Source organism: Mycena indigotica, assembly GCF_014461135.1.
Source record: "Mycena indigotica strain 171206Taipei chromosome Unknown Mind.scaff0003, whole genome shotgun sequence".
In the NCBI taxonomy this organism is placed as follows: Eukaryota; Fungi; Basidiomycota; class Agaricomycetes; order Agaricales; family Mycenaceae; genus Mycena; species Mycena indigotica.
Window position 1 is genome coordinate 1681440 of NW_023503002.1, and position 18481 is coordinate 1699920.

The following is an 18481-nucleotide window of genomic DNA, read 5'->3' on the forward strand; positions in this document are numbered from 1 at the left end:
GGCTCGGAAAGAGGCGCGTCACGATGATGGCGTGTTATCGCAACAGCCAAGTAAACAGGAGAGTTCAGTGAAGAGATAATGATGAAAGAATTTCTACGTGTAGCTAGCGAAATACATTTTAGGCATACAGATCATCATCCGCCGTCTCCTCGGTGAAGCCCGAATTTCCAGAGCTTGGGGCGGCAGCGTTAGCAGCAGCACCCTCTCCTTCTGGAAATTTGAAATTATTGCCGAAACCACGAGTTTGTTGAAGGTTTTGGGCGAACATTTCGTAGCGGCGAATATCCTGGTCTGACACTGACCGACGGGCGAACTTCATGGCCTCCTCGAAGTGTTCCCTGTGGAAAGTGAGTAAGTAAGGAAGCTTCATAAAAAAGATAACGGCTAACACTGTGATCTCCGGAACTGGGTCCTCTTCTTCAACGTCATCTTCGACCTTCATGGCATCGTCACCAGCAGCCTCATCAGCCTCCCGCTTTTCTCGCGCTTTACGAATATCGGCTTCGATACTAGCACGAATCGCCAGCTTCGCTGCACGCTGACAAATTTCTGTCAAGTCGGCACCAGAGAAGCCATGGGTGCTCTTGGCCAAGAAGTTCAAGTCGACTTGCGGCGCGACGGGTGATTTCTTCAAGGCTGCCTTTAGGATGTCCAGGCGCGACCTTTCGTCAGGGAGAGGAATGTAAATGAGTTGGTCAAGACGACCAGGACGTAGCAAGGCAGAGTCGATCTGGTCGGGCCTGTTGGTGGCACCGATGATGAAGACATTCTTCTTCGAGTTCATGCCGTCCATCTCCGTGAGGATTTGATTCAAAACCCGATCTCCCGCACCCCCAGCATCACCAGAGGATCCACCACGAGCCTTGGCAATAGAGTCCAACTCGTCGAAGAACATAACACACGGGGCAGCAGCGCGGGCCTTGTCGAAAACATCCCGGACATTGGCTTCCGATTCACCGAACCACATCGTGAGCAGCTCAGGTCCTTTGATTGAGATGAAGTTGGCATTGCACTCGTTGGCGATGGCCTTGGCCAGCATGGTTTTACCAGTACCGGGAGGGCCGTAGAACAAGACACCTTTGGATGGAGACATGCCATACTTAAGGAACTTCTCTGGATGTTCGACGGGGTATTGAACCGTCTCCTGCAGCTCGAGCTTGACTTTTTCGAGGCCACCAATGTCGTCCCATTTGACGGTCGGGACTTCGACAACAGTTTCCCGCAAAGCAGATGGATTTGAAATGCCCAAAGCGAAGCGGAAGTTGTCCATCGTCACTCCCAGCGAATCAAGGACCTCAGCATCAATCGTGTCCTCGTCGAGGTCAATGAGGTCCATCTTCTCACGGATTTGTTGCATCGCAGCCTCTGAGCATAGTGATGCAACATCAGATCCAACGTAGCCGTGAGTGTCAGCAGCAATCTGGATAGATGATTGAGATTAACAGTTTAACGAGGGGAAAAAAACAGTCTACCTGTTCCAAGTCTACATCGTCCCCAAGCTTCATGTTCTTGGTGTGGATGCGGAGAATCTCGAGACGACCAGTAGGGTCGGGAATTCCAATGTCTACTTCGCGATCGAACCGTCCGAATCGACGAAGGGCGGGGTCAATGGAATTCGGTCGATTCGTGGCGGCCATGACTACAACGTTGGAACGAGCTTTCAGTCCATCCATAAGAGTTAGAAGTTGGGAAACCACACGGCGTTCCACTTCTCCGTTCGTCTGTGTAGATTTTGAGTCCGAGTTGTGAGAAGAATTTGAAAAATGCGCACCTTTTCACGTTTAGGCGCAATCGAGTCGATTTCGTCGATGAAGATGATAGCCGGCGAGTTCTTCTCTGCCTCCTCAAACGCCTTTCGGAGATTGCTTTCGCTTTCTCCAGCCATCTTGCTCATGATTTCGGGGCCGTTAATCAGGAAGAAAAATGCACCAGTTTCGTTTGCCACAGCGCGGGCCATAAGCGTTTTGCCAGTACCGGGAGGACCGAACATGAGGATACCGCGGGGAGGCTTGATGCCGATGGATTTGAAGAGTTGCGGGTGGCGAAGAGGGAGTTCAACGAGTTCCCGTATTTGTGCCATCTGTTTGCGGCAACCGCCAATGTCATCGTAACCGACATCCGCAAGGTTGGACTCCTCGTCTTCACGTTTGACAGGGTCACCCTCTAATACCAAGAGTTAGCTTGCCAGAAAAAGAGAGAAAGCAAGCCGACTGACCCGTATGAATAACGGTGTCTTGGGCAACAATGCAAAACTCAGCTGGGTCCGTCTCGATAACCTTGAACTCGACTGTGCGCATCCCTCCACGGACAAGGAAAGTATCGCCCTTTCGGACGGGGCGGTAAGCTGTATCCCTTATTAGTAAACCCCACAGAAAGTCAAGTCTCTGCGGTACCTTCGAGGAAATATGGTTTGAGGTAGACCTCGAAAATGTTGCCGCTCAAGCCTTCGATAGAGTCATCGAAGGGGAGGATGTGAACGCGTTTGCCGTATTTGATGTCGAGGCAAGAGTGGACATTGACGAGGTCGCCTAACTTGACTCGCAAGTTGTTGCGAGCTACCTTGTTCATTTGGATACGTCCCTCCTCAACTGCGTCGTCCGAGAGACAGATGAGGACAGTATCCCTCCGCTTCTTCCCGCTGCGATGACAAGCTAAGTACGCGTCTGAGTAATCGAATGGATTACTTACCGAACAATGACTGTGTCCCCACGAAAGAGACCAAGGGTCTCCATAGTCGCTGGATTAAGAGTGGCGACTGAAAACAATGAGCTACAAGGGAAGGCGCCGTACACTAAGCATACCAGAGTTATCATCACTCGCTGCTTCATCGACTAATAAGCGATTCGGACTGAAAGCCGGGTTAGCAATAAACGCGCGGGATGGGAAAAAGAAACCTACGATTTCTTAGGTCTGAGAATGGCGGTAGATACATCGTCTGGACCCGGTTGGGGTGGAGCGCCGCTTGGGTCTGCCATTATTGTAGAAGAAAGTTGTTGGTGGAAGTGAAGAGAGGGACGCGCGGCCGTGACGTGACTAAAATATGGGTAACGTGGCTTCTGCCAGGTTCTGTGGGTTTCTCTACAAGCACAAGGTTATCTGTAGTCGATTTATATCTCCTCCTCGTCCAAATCTAACTCCTCTACAGGATAGTCCCCAACTTTGATTTTGTTTGGTCGCACAAATGCACCAAAGTTCGGTCGGCAAGTGAAGTATCGTTCACCGTTTACACTGCCGACGCGTAAACTTACCTGGTTAACGCGTTGAAAGTGAAGCACTCACGAGCCATCGTTTTTGCCCATAGGTTCGTCATATTCCACGCCAACCCAGACCCCTCCACCGGTTCCAAACTTGGTCGGACCCACAAACTGTACTCTGCCGCGTTTACTCAACCCAGGTTCGGTGGATTCAACTTCGCATCGTGAGCCAATTGGGATATCGACTTGAGCGGTAGCAACTTCTTCGGTCTCGCTTTTTGGTGCGAATCGCCCGACCTTGTTCTTCTGTTTATATGCCAGCACCGTATCTAGTCGTGATCAATCTACCTGAGGTGATCACAACTTCAGTTGGTTCATTACCTGTCCTGTTCGCATATTCCTCTTGACTCAACTCGAATTTATCTGTTTGGGTCACGTCTGTCAACTGTCCAGTCCACGAAGTCGATGGGTTTGTGTCGTCAACCTACAGCACGCTGTGGAATGGAAATCATAGATAATTGAAAATGACCGAACCTTGAGTACATGCCAATCGCGTAGGCCATAATACCCCACTGGACGCAAGTTATCATCCAGGGTTGCCACCACGGAACGATCCTCGAGAGAGCTGAGAATTGAAATTGCTTGGTTGGCGACTGGAACACCAGTGATCAACTCCAGCTTATTCTACAACACAGTCTGAGTCTTGCTTGATAACCAGGGCCTTCAAGACCTTCAGCTGCTCGACCGAAATGTGTGGATCGATGCGGCGCTCTGACCGGGTATCCGCCGAGACGACCCAAACATTTACAGTGGACATGATGGGTGAAGCAAAGAAGGTTGTTGATCCAAAACGGCCCGGGATTGTACTCTTGGAATCAGACTCTCATTGAACCCTTCGCCGACCCATTGCTGCCCAATTCTTTCCACCATTGCGATCCACTTCCATGTTCCCCCTTTTCTCTACGTCCAACCTTCTTGGTGATGACAGACAGCCCCGAACTGATTCCCTTACGCCCACCACCAGGAAATTGTTTTTCCGCTTTATTCTTCTTTTTGATCCTGGAGACAGGTTCAACCTCCTCTTCATCGTCACCTTTGCTGTTACCCGAGCTCTGATTCTTTGGTGGCCATGACGCGCTGTTGGCTTCCCACTGTTTCCGATGCAGTCGAAAAACCGCCATTGTTGCCCGAGCATCTGTAACCTACAGGATATGTCGGTGAAGATGACTCAAAAAGCTAAACGTTGAAACGTACGCTAGAGTGTTCCCCGCCCTGGATCGTAGCTCCAAGCTCTTGTTTTACTAAATGCCGAAGCGCAACATACTTGCTTTTGGAGACTTTAAATTTACTGGCGTAGACCTGCGTGTCCCGAGTGTACGGTCGTGGATGAGTAAGAAGAAGTGCCTTTAGATCGTTGTGGACCGCATGGCCGACGAGAATACAGTCCTTGATGAGTTCCGCTACTCGCGATTGGATCTCCGCAAAAGGCTTTGCTTTATTCATGGATAAGAACAGTGTCAAGAATTGTGAATAGTAAAAAAAAAACTGACCATGAATCATATCCGTCTCGCGCACTCCACTAAACTCGGTCCTGTAGTCTACAACACGTTCTCGTTGCTTGACAAACTCGTCGAGGAGAACGGCTCCGAAAAAGTTGACGATGCTAACCCGAGCGAGTGATGATTCGACTCCTTCAGGACCAACCCCCACCATCTCACAGTCTAAGGCAAGGTATTTCCCCGGCCTAATTAGATGAAGTTGAGATGCGTTGGGGGAAACTGAAGAGGGCAAACGCACTGTCGTTGCGCGTCTGTGTGCCCCATGTGCCCGAAAACCATTTCCCGCAAGGCAGACAACGATTCACTATTCTTCGAATCATAGCTCCCCTTTGGTTCCTCAGACTCTGATTCAGCTTCTTCGGTGGACTTGATGGCGGAGACTGGGCGTTGGTTGGAAGATGATTTTGGACGCAAAGAAGATGAAGAAGAGGAGTGTTCGATTTTACGGCGTTTTCTAGGCTGATGGTCGACAGACTCGGCTTTTCTTGCTGGCTTAAGCTTCTTTTGAAGTGCGAGCCAGTTTGACGAAGCAGGGACTGAAACGGATTTCTTGCCAGTGGACATGGTGTGCAACAAGCGACATAGTAACGATGTGACAGAACGCGATTTTCAACTATTTTACGCTTTCACCTTCATCCTCGAGCAGGGCCAGGGAAGCGGAAACGCGGAGCTGTTTGAGACGCTCATCCCCTGCCTTATCGACATAGCCCAGACGCTCACGACGGACTGAAGAATAGGCGTCATCGAGGTGGTTGGCGTACATGTCCAACATAGCGTATATTCCGTCCATCCCTTGGGAGCGCAGTTCCTTAGCGGCCAGAATCAGCTTCTTGTAGCTTGTCTTCTTGAACTCCTCCACACGGAGTTCTTCCGCCAAGACACGGCCAACTAGATTCCGCCATGGACAAGTGATCGTCAACGCGTCCCAGTCGACAGTCATTCCAGGAATCTAAAACGTCTGGCAACTTGTTTTTTTTTTTTTTGATTCGCTCTGCTTACCTGCACATCATGAACCAACATGCAGACCTCAACATCGGGAGGGCTGGTAGCCTTGCAAGCCTTTATAAAAGCTTTGCGGTGCTCCTCTGAAGAGTCTGAGGCGAAAATAGCGTTGTCGCCGTCCATCCGAGAGAATTCAAACGCTCCGCCCAAAAGAACCTTGTTCAGTCCAGAATCGCGCTTCAAGAAAATTGGAGTATACTTGTATCGAGATTAGTGCTACTCACCGTCATGTAGCCACGATAATGGAAGGCAGCGTTAGGAATCCAGCGCTTTTCAGCCAGCTCAAGAATATATTCGTTCCAAGCCTTGCAAACTGTCCTTATATGAGCAGACACGCTAAAATGGGCCTCAGTCCTTACCAAATCTATACGAGCCCCAAGTGCATTGAAACTGCGATGTCTCCAAGGACAAGATCAGTCTCTGGAGTTCGAGTGGCAAGGCAAGATGTGGCGGCATTGGCGTGAACGTTCTTGGAATATCGGAGTCGCTTCCATTATCTTCAGAAAAAACCTCTGCTTCTTCACTGCCTTCCTCATAATCGTCATTGTCGAGCTCGCCGTCAGGATCAGCCATATCCGATGAGGTGTGATGTGTCACCAGATTGCCGTGACCGCCGTGTCCGGACCGTTCGGGCCTGGCAGGGTCGCTTTTAACTGCCAGCTGGTGCAGGGAATGGCAGACGAGAACCATGTCTTCTTCTTTCGCGTCCAACCCACTGCAGACAAAAAATGATTTGTCACGGTTTCTCCTCGGCCTCCTCGATCCTCTCGCTTCACATACGTCTCCAGGAGGGGCGCGCATTCACTTAGGCCACACCGCAACCCATTATGACGAAACGGCTGCCCAGCTCGAAGGGTTTTCGCGCCCAATATGGGGACTAGCTTCCTTTCTCGCTGGTGGAGGGGAGTACCCTGGAACTCACCGCTGGGTTGATGGTCTCCAAAATGGGTGCGATCCTACTCACAACGAATTTTGGGGTGACATGCGCGACAAAGATCAAAGAATGGTCGAGTGTTCTGCCCTCGGATTCGCTATTGCCGTTGCCGGGAAGAAGTTATGGGACCCTCTTAGCCCAGAGGCGAAAGCTAATGTGGAACGATGGCTTGGGGGAATGAACGATAAGGAGATGCCCAACACGAACTGGCTCTGGTTCCGCGTGCGTTATTTTGAAACACTTCTCGCGCGGAGTATCCTCTGAAAATCCCATGCAGGTCTTCGCTAATCTTGGTTTGTCTCGCGCCGGCTCCCCGAGATTTGTAATCATTTCAGTCGTAACCGTTGAGCAGAGTATCTGATCAACATGCATGCCAGGATGCAAAACGCATGAAGGCGGACATGGACCACCTTGACACATTCTATATCGGCGATGGGTGGTCTCGCGATGGTCCTGAAGGCGTTGTTCAACTCGATTACTACTCTTCATCATTCGCGATTCAATTCGCGCAACTGGTCTATTCTAAACTGATGGCCAAAGAAGATCCCATTCGCTGCGAAGAGTACCGCAACCGAGCGCGACAATTTGCTTTGGACTTTGTTCATTATTTCGATTCGGAAGGTATGGGTCCACGATTTAGTGGCATTATTCTCAGTCCTAACTCTGCATATTCTAGGTCGGGCGATTCCATTTGGACGCAGTTTAACCTATCGCTTTGCCATGAGCTCGTTCTGGGGGGCTTTGGCGTTTGCCGACGTTGAGCCGCCAGCACCATTGACCTGGGGTGTCATCAAAGGACTCCAACTTCGCAACCTCCGCTATTGGACCAAACAACCTGGAGCCTATAACTCGGACGGAACTTTGACGATTGGGTTTTGCTACCCCAATCACAACATGACGGAAAACTACAACTCTCCCGGCTCTCCTTACTGGTGTTGCAAGTCATTTGTGACTCTGGCTCTTCCCGAAACCCACCCATTTTGGGCGGCTGATGAGGAAAGCTATCCGCCTTCGCTTCTTGATACGGTGAAAGCCCTGAAGCACCCCCTTCACATTGCCACCAACCTCGGCGGTCATTTCTATATTCTTTCTTCAGGGCAACAATGCTCTTATCCCGTCAAGCAGGGCGCTGCAAAGTACGGGAAGCTAGCATATTCTTCAGCGTTTGGCTACAGTGTTCCGGTCGGAAGCGGTACCCTTGAAGAGTTGGGTGGCGATAACACACTAGCGTTGAGTGACGATAGCGGCGAAACTTGGAAATGCAGACGGGACACGCGAGAAGCTCGTTTCGAGGGAGCTGGTCAAGGATGGTTGCGTTCAATGTGGTATCCCTGGAAAGACGTGCAGGTCGAAACTTGGCTTGTCCCTCCCACCCCAGCCGCCCCACTATGGCATCTGCGAGCCCATCGTATCAAAACAGGGCGAAATATTTGGAGTGCGGAAGGTGGCTGGGCAGTCTACGGACAACGACCAGACGGCCGCCATTTGGATCCTTCGTCAGGAGAGGAATTTGGTACTCTGAGCGAGTCTGGAGCAGCGCGAGCTACTTCAAAGGCCGGTGTTTCCGGTATTGTCGATATGAGCACCACCCAAAGTCTCAGACCTGGCGTTGCGCTGAGAACGGATGCGAATACAAACCTGATATTTGCTCGTGCTGTCTTACCAACCCTACGCGGTGAGCATGAGGCTGGGCAAGCTGATATATGGCTCATCACAGCTGTGTTTGGACTCCCTTCTGTCGGAGAAGCCAACGGCGCCGCTGCGGGGTGGACCTCAGAATGGGACAGACGGCCTGTCGTTCCGGAAGAGATTCTTGCATTGATGCCCTGAAAGTAAAATGTACAATAACTATCCCAATCAGTTTTCCAACCTAACAATGAGCTCGAGTTCCGGTTGTTTTGACGGTGCCTCTTGGACGAGGACTATCTTGTCTCGCTCGGCTCCCGCTGAGCACGTCAGGTAGCAATATTCGCAGGGGGTTTTGCCAGACGGAGGTGATGGTTGTGGATGGGCAGAACTGGTCCGACACCAACGAAAATCACAGTCGAACTATGAAATATTAGCGGAAGGATTAGGTAACCCTAAGCATAAGTACCCAGCTGTAGCTCGACTCGTCGACGCGCCATTGTCGCACATAGATGTCACAATACATCGTAAACCGTGCGTGGCACATCCGTTTCCCTCGAGTGAGAGTCAACCTCAAGTCGGGAAAACACGCACCCACAGTGACACACGTCTGTTGTTGAGATGGTCACAACGGACATAAGTATAGATTCAAAAAATGAGAGCACTAGGGGGGGTCCTTTGGCTACAGCAAGGCTATCAACAAGCTAAGAATGGAAGCCAGGGTAAAACTGATAACATTGTTGTGGTCAACTGCAATGGCGGCGCGATTTGGAGCCTGAGTACCACTACTCGATGGCGTACTTCCGCTCAAGCTAGCCGAAGAAGGGCGTGGGCTGCTGAGACTAGGACTGATAGGTGGCGGTATAACAGTGGGTCCATTGGATGTGACAGACACTTTGGTGGTGAATGTCGTGGTAAATGGTGGTGAGATTGAGGTGACAGTCGTCGTAACAGTGATAATTTGAGAAACTGAGTTGGAAGATGACGAAGCGGGAGGAGACGAGCGAGATGCAGATACTGATCAGCCCATGAAGACAGCGAATCAAGATAATTGGATCAGACTGACCGGGACCACCACCGACTGGACTGCAAAGTTGCTCGAGAATGTCGGAGACCTTGGTTTGGTCTGCTTCATTACAAGATGTGGCACCAGCACATTGCAGCACTGTCGATGCAAACGAAGTTTTGCACAGACACACAGCATCGGTGCTAGTAAGGTGAGTTGGCTGTTTCAAACCGTCCAGCTGTTTCGACCCACGTAGAGCAGCCGACTTTCGTTGCAGCTTGATTTGCACAACCAACAGCGCATTGCGGAAGTGCTGACACTTGGGCTTGAGCTAAGCCAGACACAATAAAGAGGACAAGTAAGACGCTAGCCATCGTCAAGAACTCCAAGGTTGTGGAGAAGCGAATATGAAAGACTCATGACTTGCGTGGTGGTCAAGAACGGATCACTTGCTCACTCACGGGCACGTGCTACTCTAGTGATCGCGCCAAAAATATCGTATCGCAAGAAAAATATGCTACGGAGCGACAGCGTACCTCGGTTCCTACACACCGACCCAGAGTAAAGACAGATGGTTCTACATCCCGTGATGCCAAAAAAAACGGAAGGAAGGATGGAAGTCAACTCACGACAATGATTGGTACACGGGTTGAATTATTCGGGTGGTCATGCGGCGTAAAAACAAGAACGAAGCGTAGAGGGAAGCAATCTAGTATAATGAACTCACTCCAGTCAGTCCACGAACATTCGTTCCGTGTGTAGTCCCTCTGAGTATGCCACACTTTCGAAGATGATTTGGCGCCAGACCGCAATTGTGACTGCCACGGCCTCTTCCTCCAGAACCTGCGGAAAAAGATAAGATCTTAATGATCAGAGCTAGCCACAAGACACACCGGTTCAAGACCCTCAATCAATTTGACCGGCCCTTTGTGATCCTTCAAGTGTTCAACCACAAACATGATTAGCTCCTCCGCCTCATCCACATCGCCAAGGTATTGCGTCATCAGTTTCTTCACAAGTGGCTCGAACTTCCGGTCAATTGTGCTCTGAATAGACTCAGTAAAGAAACTACAAGAAATGGATTGTTGGCTTACATCAGACATTCCGTCCCATCGAACTGGTGCTTTGAACAGGACATCTTTGTCTGAAGGTACGTTGGCCTTGATGCTTTCTAGTCGTTGCTGTATTTCTTCTGGCGTAGCCTCTGCTGCACTGAAGTCCAGTTTGACCAGAGGTACTTTGCGTTTCCGCACTGTTTCCTCCTCATCCTCTTCCGCGCCAAACACACCCTCCCGTTCTTTTGTTGCTTCGTCCTTCTTAGCTACCAATGCGCCTAATGACACATTGAGCTTAACAGGAGCCCCGTCTTCAAGTAGCATTCCCGCCCGACGCTGCTCTTCCATCAAAGCTTGCATTTCACCCATTTGCCGAGCAAGAAAGTCTTCGCTCTCGCGTGCAAGATTTGCTGCTTCTTCTTGTTCAAACGCGAGACTTGCTGCATCAGCGCTTTGTTCTGCCGTCAAGTGTCGGGCCCGCATAGAGCGCCATCTGGCCCGATCTGTGTAGAAGAAATCGTCACTGTCGTCGTCGTCCCAGTTATCCAAACGTGATCCCATTTCTATCCGATCTCGAGCCTCTGCCTCGGCAACATTTCGTTGCCGAGCTATAGCACGCTCTAATGCATTTATTCGAGCGCGCTCACGTGGTTCATATCTTCTTTCCCGCTGGTTTGGTCAGTAGGCGAGTTCAGAAAACATATTGCAATGATTACGCACGTCTCGAAAAGATGCCTCTTCATCCCGTCGACGGCCCTCTTTCCTTTCCGCTTCCAACTCCTCGTCCGTTGGCGTTGCCCGTTTCGTTGTCTCTTGTTGACGCACAAATTCCACCGGTTTGCTATAACTTTGTGCCCCTGTACCCATTCCCTGATCTCTGGATGGCGCACTGCTTTTCTGCTGCTGTTGCTGCTGCTGTGGGAGGGCTTCATCCTTTTGGCGACCCCACTCGCGCATTTTCGGCCCACTCGGTGTGATACTCGACAGTGTTTGTTGTTGTAGTTCCCGCAGTTTTTCTCGTTCTCGTTTTGCCGCACGTTCACGAAACTGAGCGATCTCGGAAATAACAAGGCCGCGTTGGGTTTCAGGGAGGTCGGCTTCTTGGAGGTCGTGAAGGTGTGGGGGGATGACGTACTTTTCCTTCTCTCCTCCAGCTGCAGCCTGTCGAGTTATGTCGGCGACAACTGCATCGATGCTTGACTTGGATGACTGGGCAGCAGCAGGGTCCAGTGGCCGAGTAGATGCATAAGCGTCAAGAAAGGCGCGAGAGTTTTTTCGTCTGCTTTTATCTGGGGATGATTTCAGCAGAGTTAGGGCAAAAAGAAGGATAGAGGCTACCAATAGTTTCTTGTTCGCACAACCGTCCTCTAAAGCAGGAAGTTCGACACCATTTAATAATGCAAGAGCACGCAATGCCCCATCGGGTTCCTCGAATTCTGCAAAGCCAAAGCCCTGAGGCTTGTTGGCCGGTGTGATAAGACGTTTAAAGGACTTGATTGGCCCACATGCGGTGAGAAGTGCATTCAGTGTCGTGTCGGTTATTCCTCCCGAAATGGACCCAACAAAAAGTGTCGTCTGCTTTTGCGGCTGGTTCTGAGCCTGCTGCTGGTAAGCAAGGGCTGATATCGATGGTCCCTGGCCATACGAAGGCAAAGGTGCCCGCAGACCAAGCCCGAGCCGATTGGGTTGTTGCATGGTTGGGTGAAGTAAGGAAATCCAAGTCACACCTATAACTCTTTCCCTGATTACTCACTACTCATCTCCAGAGTCCAAGGCTTTGCTGTTGCGACGATCTTATCTATTCCTTCTGTAATAGTAAAGCTTTGTCCAAGTAGTAGGTCATGCAATAAAAACACCCCTCGATCAAATATTCGACCCACCACAACTCTTCTTTTACCGTCATCCTCCTGTTGACCAGGATTGATTCATCGTGATTACCTGTTTACCTACTGCCTACCCGCCGTCTACAATTCACTCAAGTAACCTTCCCGCTATGCTTGCCTCGACTATCCTCGCTGTCTCATTTGCCTCGTCACTTGCTGGTATTCCTTGCCTAGTCGACAGCGCAGTACTTCCAGCTCGCCCGCCCCAGCTTGCCTCCCCCCAACTTCTGCACCGCGCGGCCACCCAAAGTCAAGATATATTGAAGAGTGCTGCTATAAACGAGTTCAAGCTCTCAAACCATGTGCGTCCCTATACCTCGTTCAAGGCGAGCTGTTTATTCTATCATCAGAGCCGCCAAAACGTTCAAGCGCATCCCGCTGGCAAGAGTCGCAGACAACTGGCGGTACCTTACGGTGAACTTGGTCGAGTTGATATTACGGTGCGATCCCAAGGAGTTGATTTTACGCCATCTGACGCTTCTGCAGACGCCTAATAATGGGACAGATTTAGTCGTCGGACACTTGGTTGCCAACATTTCGTCAAATCCTATTACCCTCGATGCATCGTCTTCCAAGTATACGCAGCTCGAATTGTGGATTTTGAACTCTGACAGCAACCGTTGCTCATTACGAATGTCTTCTGAGGACGAAATTCTTTGCGCTTCGTACAACCCCACGTCTTCTGAGCCCGAGCCCTTGACAATGACTATCTGCGTCAACTCCAGCACCACCAATATTTCCTCTGACGAACGGAGTCAAACCTTCTCCTATGATCAGTCAACGGGAATAGTCAAGCCCATCTGGGTCAGCTCCAATACCACCGGTTCTGAGTCGAACTATGACGACGAGAGCGATGCTGCCGATGTAATCCTATTGTAACCCGTTTTGGTTCGTTTCTGACATTCTCAGGAGGAGGACGATGCCGATGACACCTCCCTGGATGCTCGCGATGTTCAACAGCCTATAACTGTCTTTCTGAAGTTTGTTGTCGAGTCTGGGCCAACTCCAAATGCAGCGGAGGCAGTAACTTCAACATTTCCCGATGATTCCAGTATCACAAGTGTTCAGTCTACGTTTACCACATCATCGTCCCCTACAGACACGCTTATTGCTCAAGCAGTGATGTCCGACTCGCCGAGTTTGTCAGACTCCGGCTCTCCTTCGCCAATGGTTCCTCCAACGGCCTCCTCAGCAAGCGTGACTGCAAGCGCGATGAGCCAACCTTCCGTAAATAGTATGGACCAGGTGGTTTTCCTCGGTGCCTGAACACCCAAGTGTCAAGTGCAATTGTACTTATACCAGAGTAGCTCCAAGTTGTATTCTGCGTTTTTTAGAACAAGCATCTTCACGAAAAAAAAAACAACTCACAATCAAGCTTGTCCATAGATTACCTTTTTTGGAAGGTTCAGTCAAGCCACTTCGTGACCATGTCTTTCCTTACCACCAATGTGGATGATATTATATGTTCTTCTGCTTGGTTTCTTACCCATCTGCGTCGTATTTCCAAGACATCCCACGTATGCAAGACCTCCTCAACTTGCACTGCTCAAGCTACAAAAATGTCGTTCACGAAATCCTTTGTCTTTGCAGCGATTGGGCATTTGGGGTGCTTCGCACTGCCGTGAGATCTACTTTTTATCCCGTCTCTTCAATCATCGACATGGAAATACTAAAAGACAGACAAACACAGTCTCAAAGATTCAAACGCTCTACCTCTAACCTTGGGTGGCATTCGGACCGTTGTGCACACGCTCGTACTCATAGGGCTCCGGGTGAGAAGCCCCCGATAGACTTTGCCCAAATCGACTATAAATTCCGCATCAACACACCTTCCTTACATCACCATGCCCTCGACAACTGCTAGTGAAGAGCCCTACAAGTATGCTCACCTTATGCTCGTCTATTCCACCACCAAATATCCCCCTCTTGAACCCTTTGAGTCTTGGCTGAGGCAAACGTGGTAGAGCTGACGCCAGAGTTTGGTTCTGACATACGCGGCTGCAACCTCGCAACCCTCAGCCCCGATCAGAAAGATCAGCTTGCTCTGGAGGTCATACTTGAACCTTTAGTCTACATACTCAACATAACGCTTGATTAGATCGCACGTCGAGGAGTCATCGTCTTCCGCGATCAAGTCGATTTCATCGACCGAGGTCCTCATTTCTATGGTGCAGGGGGGCTAGACGCCGCCTGTTTTGGACAGCTGACTAAACAGCACAGCCACCGCTCATAATCTCAGACCACCGATTTTTATTTACGTAGGCCTGCGGGCAGAGAGTGGACGGACGTCAATTAAATTTTCACTCAATTACTACTTCATGGTCTATGGGCTATACTCGATTGCGAAAGCGATATGTAGACGCAGCTTCGCGTGCACGCAAAGGTCGTATGCGACAACAGCACGAAGATGTCCCAGAGCAGACCGAGGTACTGGATCTGACACTGTCAGATGAAGACGACGAGCCGCACGACAAGGACACAACAACTTGGCAAGGCGGTGTGTCGCATCATCTGAATGAGTGGTCAGACACGGAGTGGGAGTGGGAAGATGATAAGAAAGATGAGGAAGAAAGCGGGGAAGAAGACGAGGTCGAGGTCATCAGCGATGGTACAGAGACTTTGGAATGTCTGAAGCATCAAATGCAAGTGGAAATGAATGCGATTAAGCAGCTCACCTGGAAGGACTTGGGTCTCATGCAGACGCGGAGCAAGCAGGAGTGGCGGGACTTGACGAAGAAAACTTTGGGCGGTGTTATTCGGACAAAGGGTGAGCCAGCAGACAGCACCCAACGGCGGCATCGGCAACTCGAGCGCGAGGCTGACATAACAGCAACAAGCAGCAGAAAAAGGTCGATATATTTCCTGGTCTATTGGAAAACAATCTGAAAGTTATGCAGTAATTCAGCCAACTCATTTCGCAATTTCTTTGGAAAGAAATATACCCCAGCAGCCGAGCCTCCCGCTCCTGCGCCTTCCCAAGTACCTGCCTTATCTCTCCCTCCTCTGCCAATAAATCTCTCGTCGCTGGGTCTTCCGCCGAATGCACTGAAGGCATTGCAAGCACAATATAGGCGCTTTTCGACCACAACCGCCACTGGGTCTGGCTCATCTGTACCGTCTTCCACGACAGCGCCATCCCCAACGAGTTCTGTTGAGCTTCTCGACTCTCCTCCCGTGCAAACTCCCGGCGTGCTGGACGATGATGCTGACATCTTTATGGGAGGATACGTGTCTGATTTCGATGAAGAAGAATCAGAGAGAGAGGCGAGTGACGACGACGACGACACACCTTCTGAGATTCCACGAGTCTCAAGCACTGCTCCACCCCGAAAACGTCAGAAACTTGCTATCCCTGCCCGAGAAATGCGACGCAGAGCAAAAAAGGCCAAAGTCGAGCGTTTTCAAGAGGGCTTGACACGGATTAGCAAGCTGATTGTGTCGAAGAGGACAGAGTTTGCAGGGGGGCTGCATGGTCTGCAGTCAACGCGAGCCCGTGCCATCGAGAGCTGCTTGCGAATGGTGTTGGATAGTGGTCGCACATTGACAGATGCGTCAATGCGGTCAGCGGAGAGTCACGGATTTGCTGCCGATTGGGGAGGCCGACTTCTCCGTATCTGGATTCGCATATGGTTGGATCAAGGCTCGCTACCGTTGTCAGCTCGAGGGTGTCATGCGAAGACACTGAGCATTCTCGATGACCCAATATACCGCGACGAAATTCTCTCGTATCTCCGTTCTCACAAATGGGCCACAAACCCCGAGAAGTTCTCTGCCTTCATCCAGTCCAACCTCATCACAACTGAGTCCCAGAAGTATCTGCGTGAACTCATGGAGGATGAGATTCCAAAAGCCTTTCGGAAGTATGTCATCAACACACTTTTTCCACGAATAGGCGTCAAGGTTGGGCATGGCTGTACGATTTCGTTGAGAACGGCACGCGAATGGCTGGCCAAGTTTGGTTGGAAATATCAGGAGCACAAGAAGGCACTGTATTATGATGGACACGAGCGTCCAGACGTTGTTGCCTATCGCCAAGATGTCTTCATTCCCAAGATGCTTGAATTCAAGAAAAGACTTGTCGAGTATGTTGTTGGGGATGTCGAGCGACAGGTTGAGAAGCAAGAGGTGGGACCAGATGGCAGGATGCTGGTCTTGGTACCGCATGATGAAGTAACTGCACAAGCAAACGATGGTCAGAAGATGAGCTGGGGACCAGAGGGAGAACAACCATTACGAAAGAAAGGGAAGGGAAGGGGATTGCATTATAGTGGGGTCATTTGTTCCACGTTTGGACATCTGAAAGAGGCGGGAGAGATAATGGAATATGGCAAAAATTATGAAGGGTACTGGAATGGCGAGCGGTTTGTCAAGCAGGTGTGTATTCAATTCAGCTACAACATTGGACTAACGCCGAAACACTATAGCTCAAGGAAAAAATCATTCCTGCCTTCGAGAAAGCACATGGCCCACGATATCAAGCTCTATTTCTCATCGACAACTCCCAAGGGCACTCGGCTTATAGCGAGGATGCTCTTCTCCCTCAGCGGATGAACCTCAATCCAGGTGGAAAGCAAGCACGAATGCGGAATGGGTGGTACACAGTGAACGGCCGCAAAGTGATTCAGCCGATGAACTATCCAAACACACATCCAAATTCAGCACTGCGTGGGGTCCAAAAGGGAATGAAGGCGGTTTTGGAAGAGCGAGGCAAATGGCGTCATGGGCTTCTGCGTGAATGCAGGTCGCTTTGCGAGACAGAGCGTGTTGATTGCTGCTGTCGGCGGATCTTGGAGCTCGAACCTGACTTCAAAGCCCAGCGATCTCTTGTTCAAGAAACAATTGAAGACGCTGGCCACCTCTGCATCTTTTTGCCCAAATACCACTGCGAGCTCAACCCGATTGAGTTCTTCTGGGGTGCCACCAAACGGTTCCTTCGTGAACGATGTGATTATACATTTGATGGTCTCAAGTCCACCTTTCCCGAGGCTTTGGAGTCTGTTTTGGTTTCGACAATCCGTAAATGGGAGCATCGAATGTGGAGGTGGATTGCAGCGTACAATGGTGGACTGGACTGCAAGAGGGCACAGGCACAGGTTAGAGAGTTCAGTTCTCGCAAGTACAAGTCCCATAGACGAGTACCAGAGTCTCTGGAGAGGAGCTTAGACACATAGCTATTGTTTATTAGCCCATACGACACGCGTAAATGGTAGCTGATGTAATGCACGTGATATTCACGTGATAGCGCTCATATTGAAAGTACTAATTTTTTATTCTTTGGGTTTTAAGAAAATCTGTCTAGTGGGATTGTAGTACTATCCAATCTAAGTGTTTTCACTAGAGGAATAAGAAATTGATGATCACGTCATCGAGCTCATCGACTTGTCCAAAACAGGCGGCGTCTAGCCCCCCTGCACCATATGCCGACTGGGGTCATCATTTTGGTCTACTGCATGTTATTTTTCTACTTTTCTCTACCCCAACCTTGTTATCAGGCACATTTATCCCACTTCCGGGCATCCTGAAGGCCATGCAGAAATTCATTTGGTCTACAATGCTGCCTTCATGTTCCAGTCACCCTTTAACATTCAACAGAGATGGCAACTCTCGGTTTAATCTCGATGGCCTCACAACTACCGTCTGGCATTCGGGTAAGCAATACTTAGCTTGTGTCAGCAGTTTAGCTAATATCCTCACCAGATTTCTCTTTTGAGCTCCAGCCTCCCGGTTTGCCCACCTTCTTCCTTCTCTCTTAACACAAGACAGGTGGTGACACCCTTTATTCGTCGCAAGTTCTCAACTTCCGGTCTCTATCCCCAATCATGAGAGATTTCTTGCGTACGCTTAAGGCAACCCATTCTGGCTTCGATTCTCTACGATCTACTAAGGGTGGTGTTCTTCGTCGAGATGCTATCGAAACAATTCATCCCGTTGTTCGCTGCCATCTGGTCACTGGGGAAGAAGCGCTCTATGTCAACAAGCAGTTCACTCATCGGATCGCTGGTATGAAGGAGGAATCTGGTCAGTCCTTGGTTAGCCATGAATAAACTCCCACTTTTCTTATCGTAGACTTGCTGCTGAACTTCCTCTACGACCATATCGCAAAATCGGGAGATCATCAAGCTCGTATCAAGTGAGAGCCTAGCTCAATGGTAGTTCTGCAGTTGAAACCCCTCGGACAGTCTTGACGATAAACTTAGGACAATAGAGTGACCGCCCATTCAG

The 18481-nt window shown here is 50.1% G+C and overlaps 7 protein-coding genes across 7 annotated transcripts; 1 reads left to right on the forward strand and 6 right to left on the reverse strand.

Moving 5' to 3' along the window:
* Positions 1 to 118: 118 nt before the first annotated feature.
* MIND_00324500 (AAA ATPase) lies at positions 119 to 2975 on the reverse strand (the record flags this gene model as incomplete). The annotated part of the gene is made up of 9 exons (XM_037360102.1): positions 119 to 338; positions 390 to 1420; positions 1473 to 1721; positions 1772 to 2163; positions 2216 to 2344; positions 2394 to 2638; positions 2689 to 2755; positions 2802 to 2848; positions 2899 to 2975. 9 exons carry the CDS (start codon positions 2973 to 2975, stop codon positions 119 to 121), a joined length of 2457 nt encoding a protein of 818 aa, XP_037222987.1.
* A 132-nt stretch (positions 2976 to 3107) lies between these two features.
* On the reverse strand, positions 3108 to 4011 carry MIND_00324600 (CAP-Gly domain-containing protein; the record flags this gene model as incomplete). The annotated part of the gene is made up of 5 exons (XM_037360103.1): positions 3108 to 3228; positions 3280 to 3523; positions 3576 to 3678; positions 3729 to 3878; positions 3925 to 4011. 5 exons carry the CDS (start codon positions 4009 to 4011, stop codon positions 3108 to 3110), a joined length of 705 nt encoding a protein of 234 aa, XP_037222988.1.
* Positions 4012 to 4069: 58 nt separating this feature from the next.
* Positions 4070 to 5317, reverse strand: MIND_00324700 (Exonuclease domain-containing protein; the record flags this gene model as incomplete). The annotated part of the gene is made up of 4 exons (XM_037360104.1): positions 4070 to 4396; positions 4449 to 4687; positions 4745 to 4938; positions 4992 to 5317. The coding sequence occupies 4 exons, from the start codon at positions 5315 to 5317 to the stop codon at positions 4070 to 4072; spliced, it is 1086 nt and encodes a 361-aa protein (XP_037222989.1).
* A 49-nt stretch (positions 5318 to 5366) lies between these two features.
* On the reverse strand, positions 5367 to 6556 carry MIND_00324800 (uncharacterized protein; the record flags this gene model as incomplete). The annotated part of the gene is made up of 4 exons (XM_037360105.1): positions 5367 to 5702; positions 5753 to 5932; positions 5980 to 6068; positions 6115 to 6556. 4 exons carry the CDS (start codon positions 6554 to 6556, stop codon positions 5367 to 5369), a joined length of 1047 nt encoding a protein of 348 aa, XP_037222990.1.
* Positions 6557 to 8997: 2441 nt separating this feature from the next.
* Positions 8998 to 9695, reverse strand: MIND_00325000 (uncharacterized protein; the record flags this gene model as incomplete). Its single annotated transcript, XM_037360106.1, has 3 exons — positions 8998 to 9332; positions 9382 to 9524; positions 9574 to 9695. The coding sequence occupies 3 exons, from the start codon at positions 9693 to 9695 to the stop codon at positions 8998 to 9000; spliced, it is 600 nt and encodes a 199-aa protein (XP_037222991.1).
* Positions 9696 to 10053: 358 nt separating this feature from the next.
* MIND_00325100 (uncharacterized protein) lies at positions 10054 to 12071 on the reverse strand (the record flags this gene model as incomplete). The annotated part of the gene is made up of 4 exons (XM_037360107.1): positions 10054 to 10164; positions 10215 to 10367; positions 10416 to 11045; positions 11097 to 12071. 4 exons carry the CDS (start codon positions 12069 to 12071, stop codon positions 10054 to 10056), a joined length of 1869 nt encoding a protein of 622 aa, XP_037222992.1.
* Positions 12072 to 14584: 2513 nt separating this feature from the next.
* MIND_00325200 (uncharacterized protein) lies at positions 14585 to 18393 on the forward strand (the record flags this gene model as incomplete). The annotated part of the gene is made up of 7 exons (XM_037360108.1): positions 14585 to 15108; positions 15157 to 16633; positions 16684 to 17000; positions 17663 to 17907; positions 17957 to 17983; positions 18023 to 18277; positions 18326 to 18393. The coding sequence occupies 7 exons, from the start codon at positions 14585 to 14587 to the stop codon at positions 18391 to 18393; spliced, it is 2913 nt and encodes a 970-aa protein (XP_037222993.1).
* Positions 18394 to 18481: the final 88 nt, after the last annotated feature.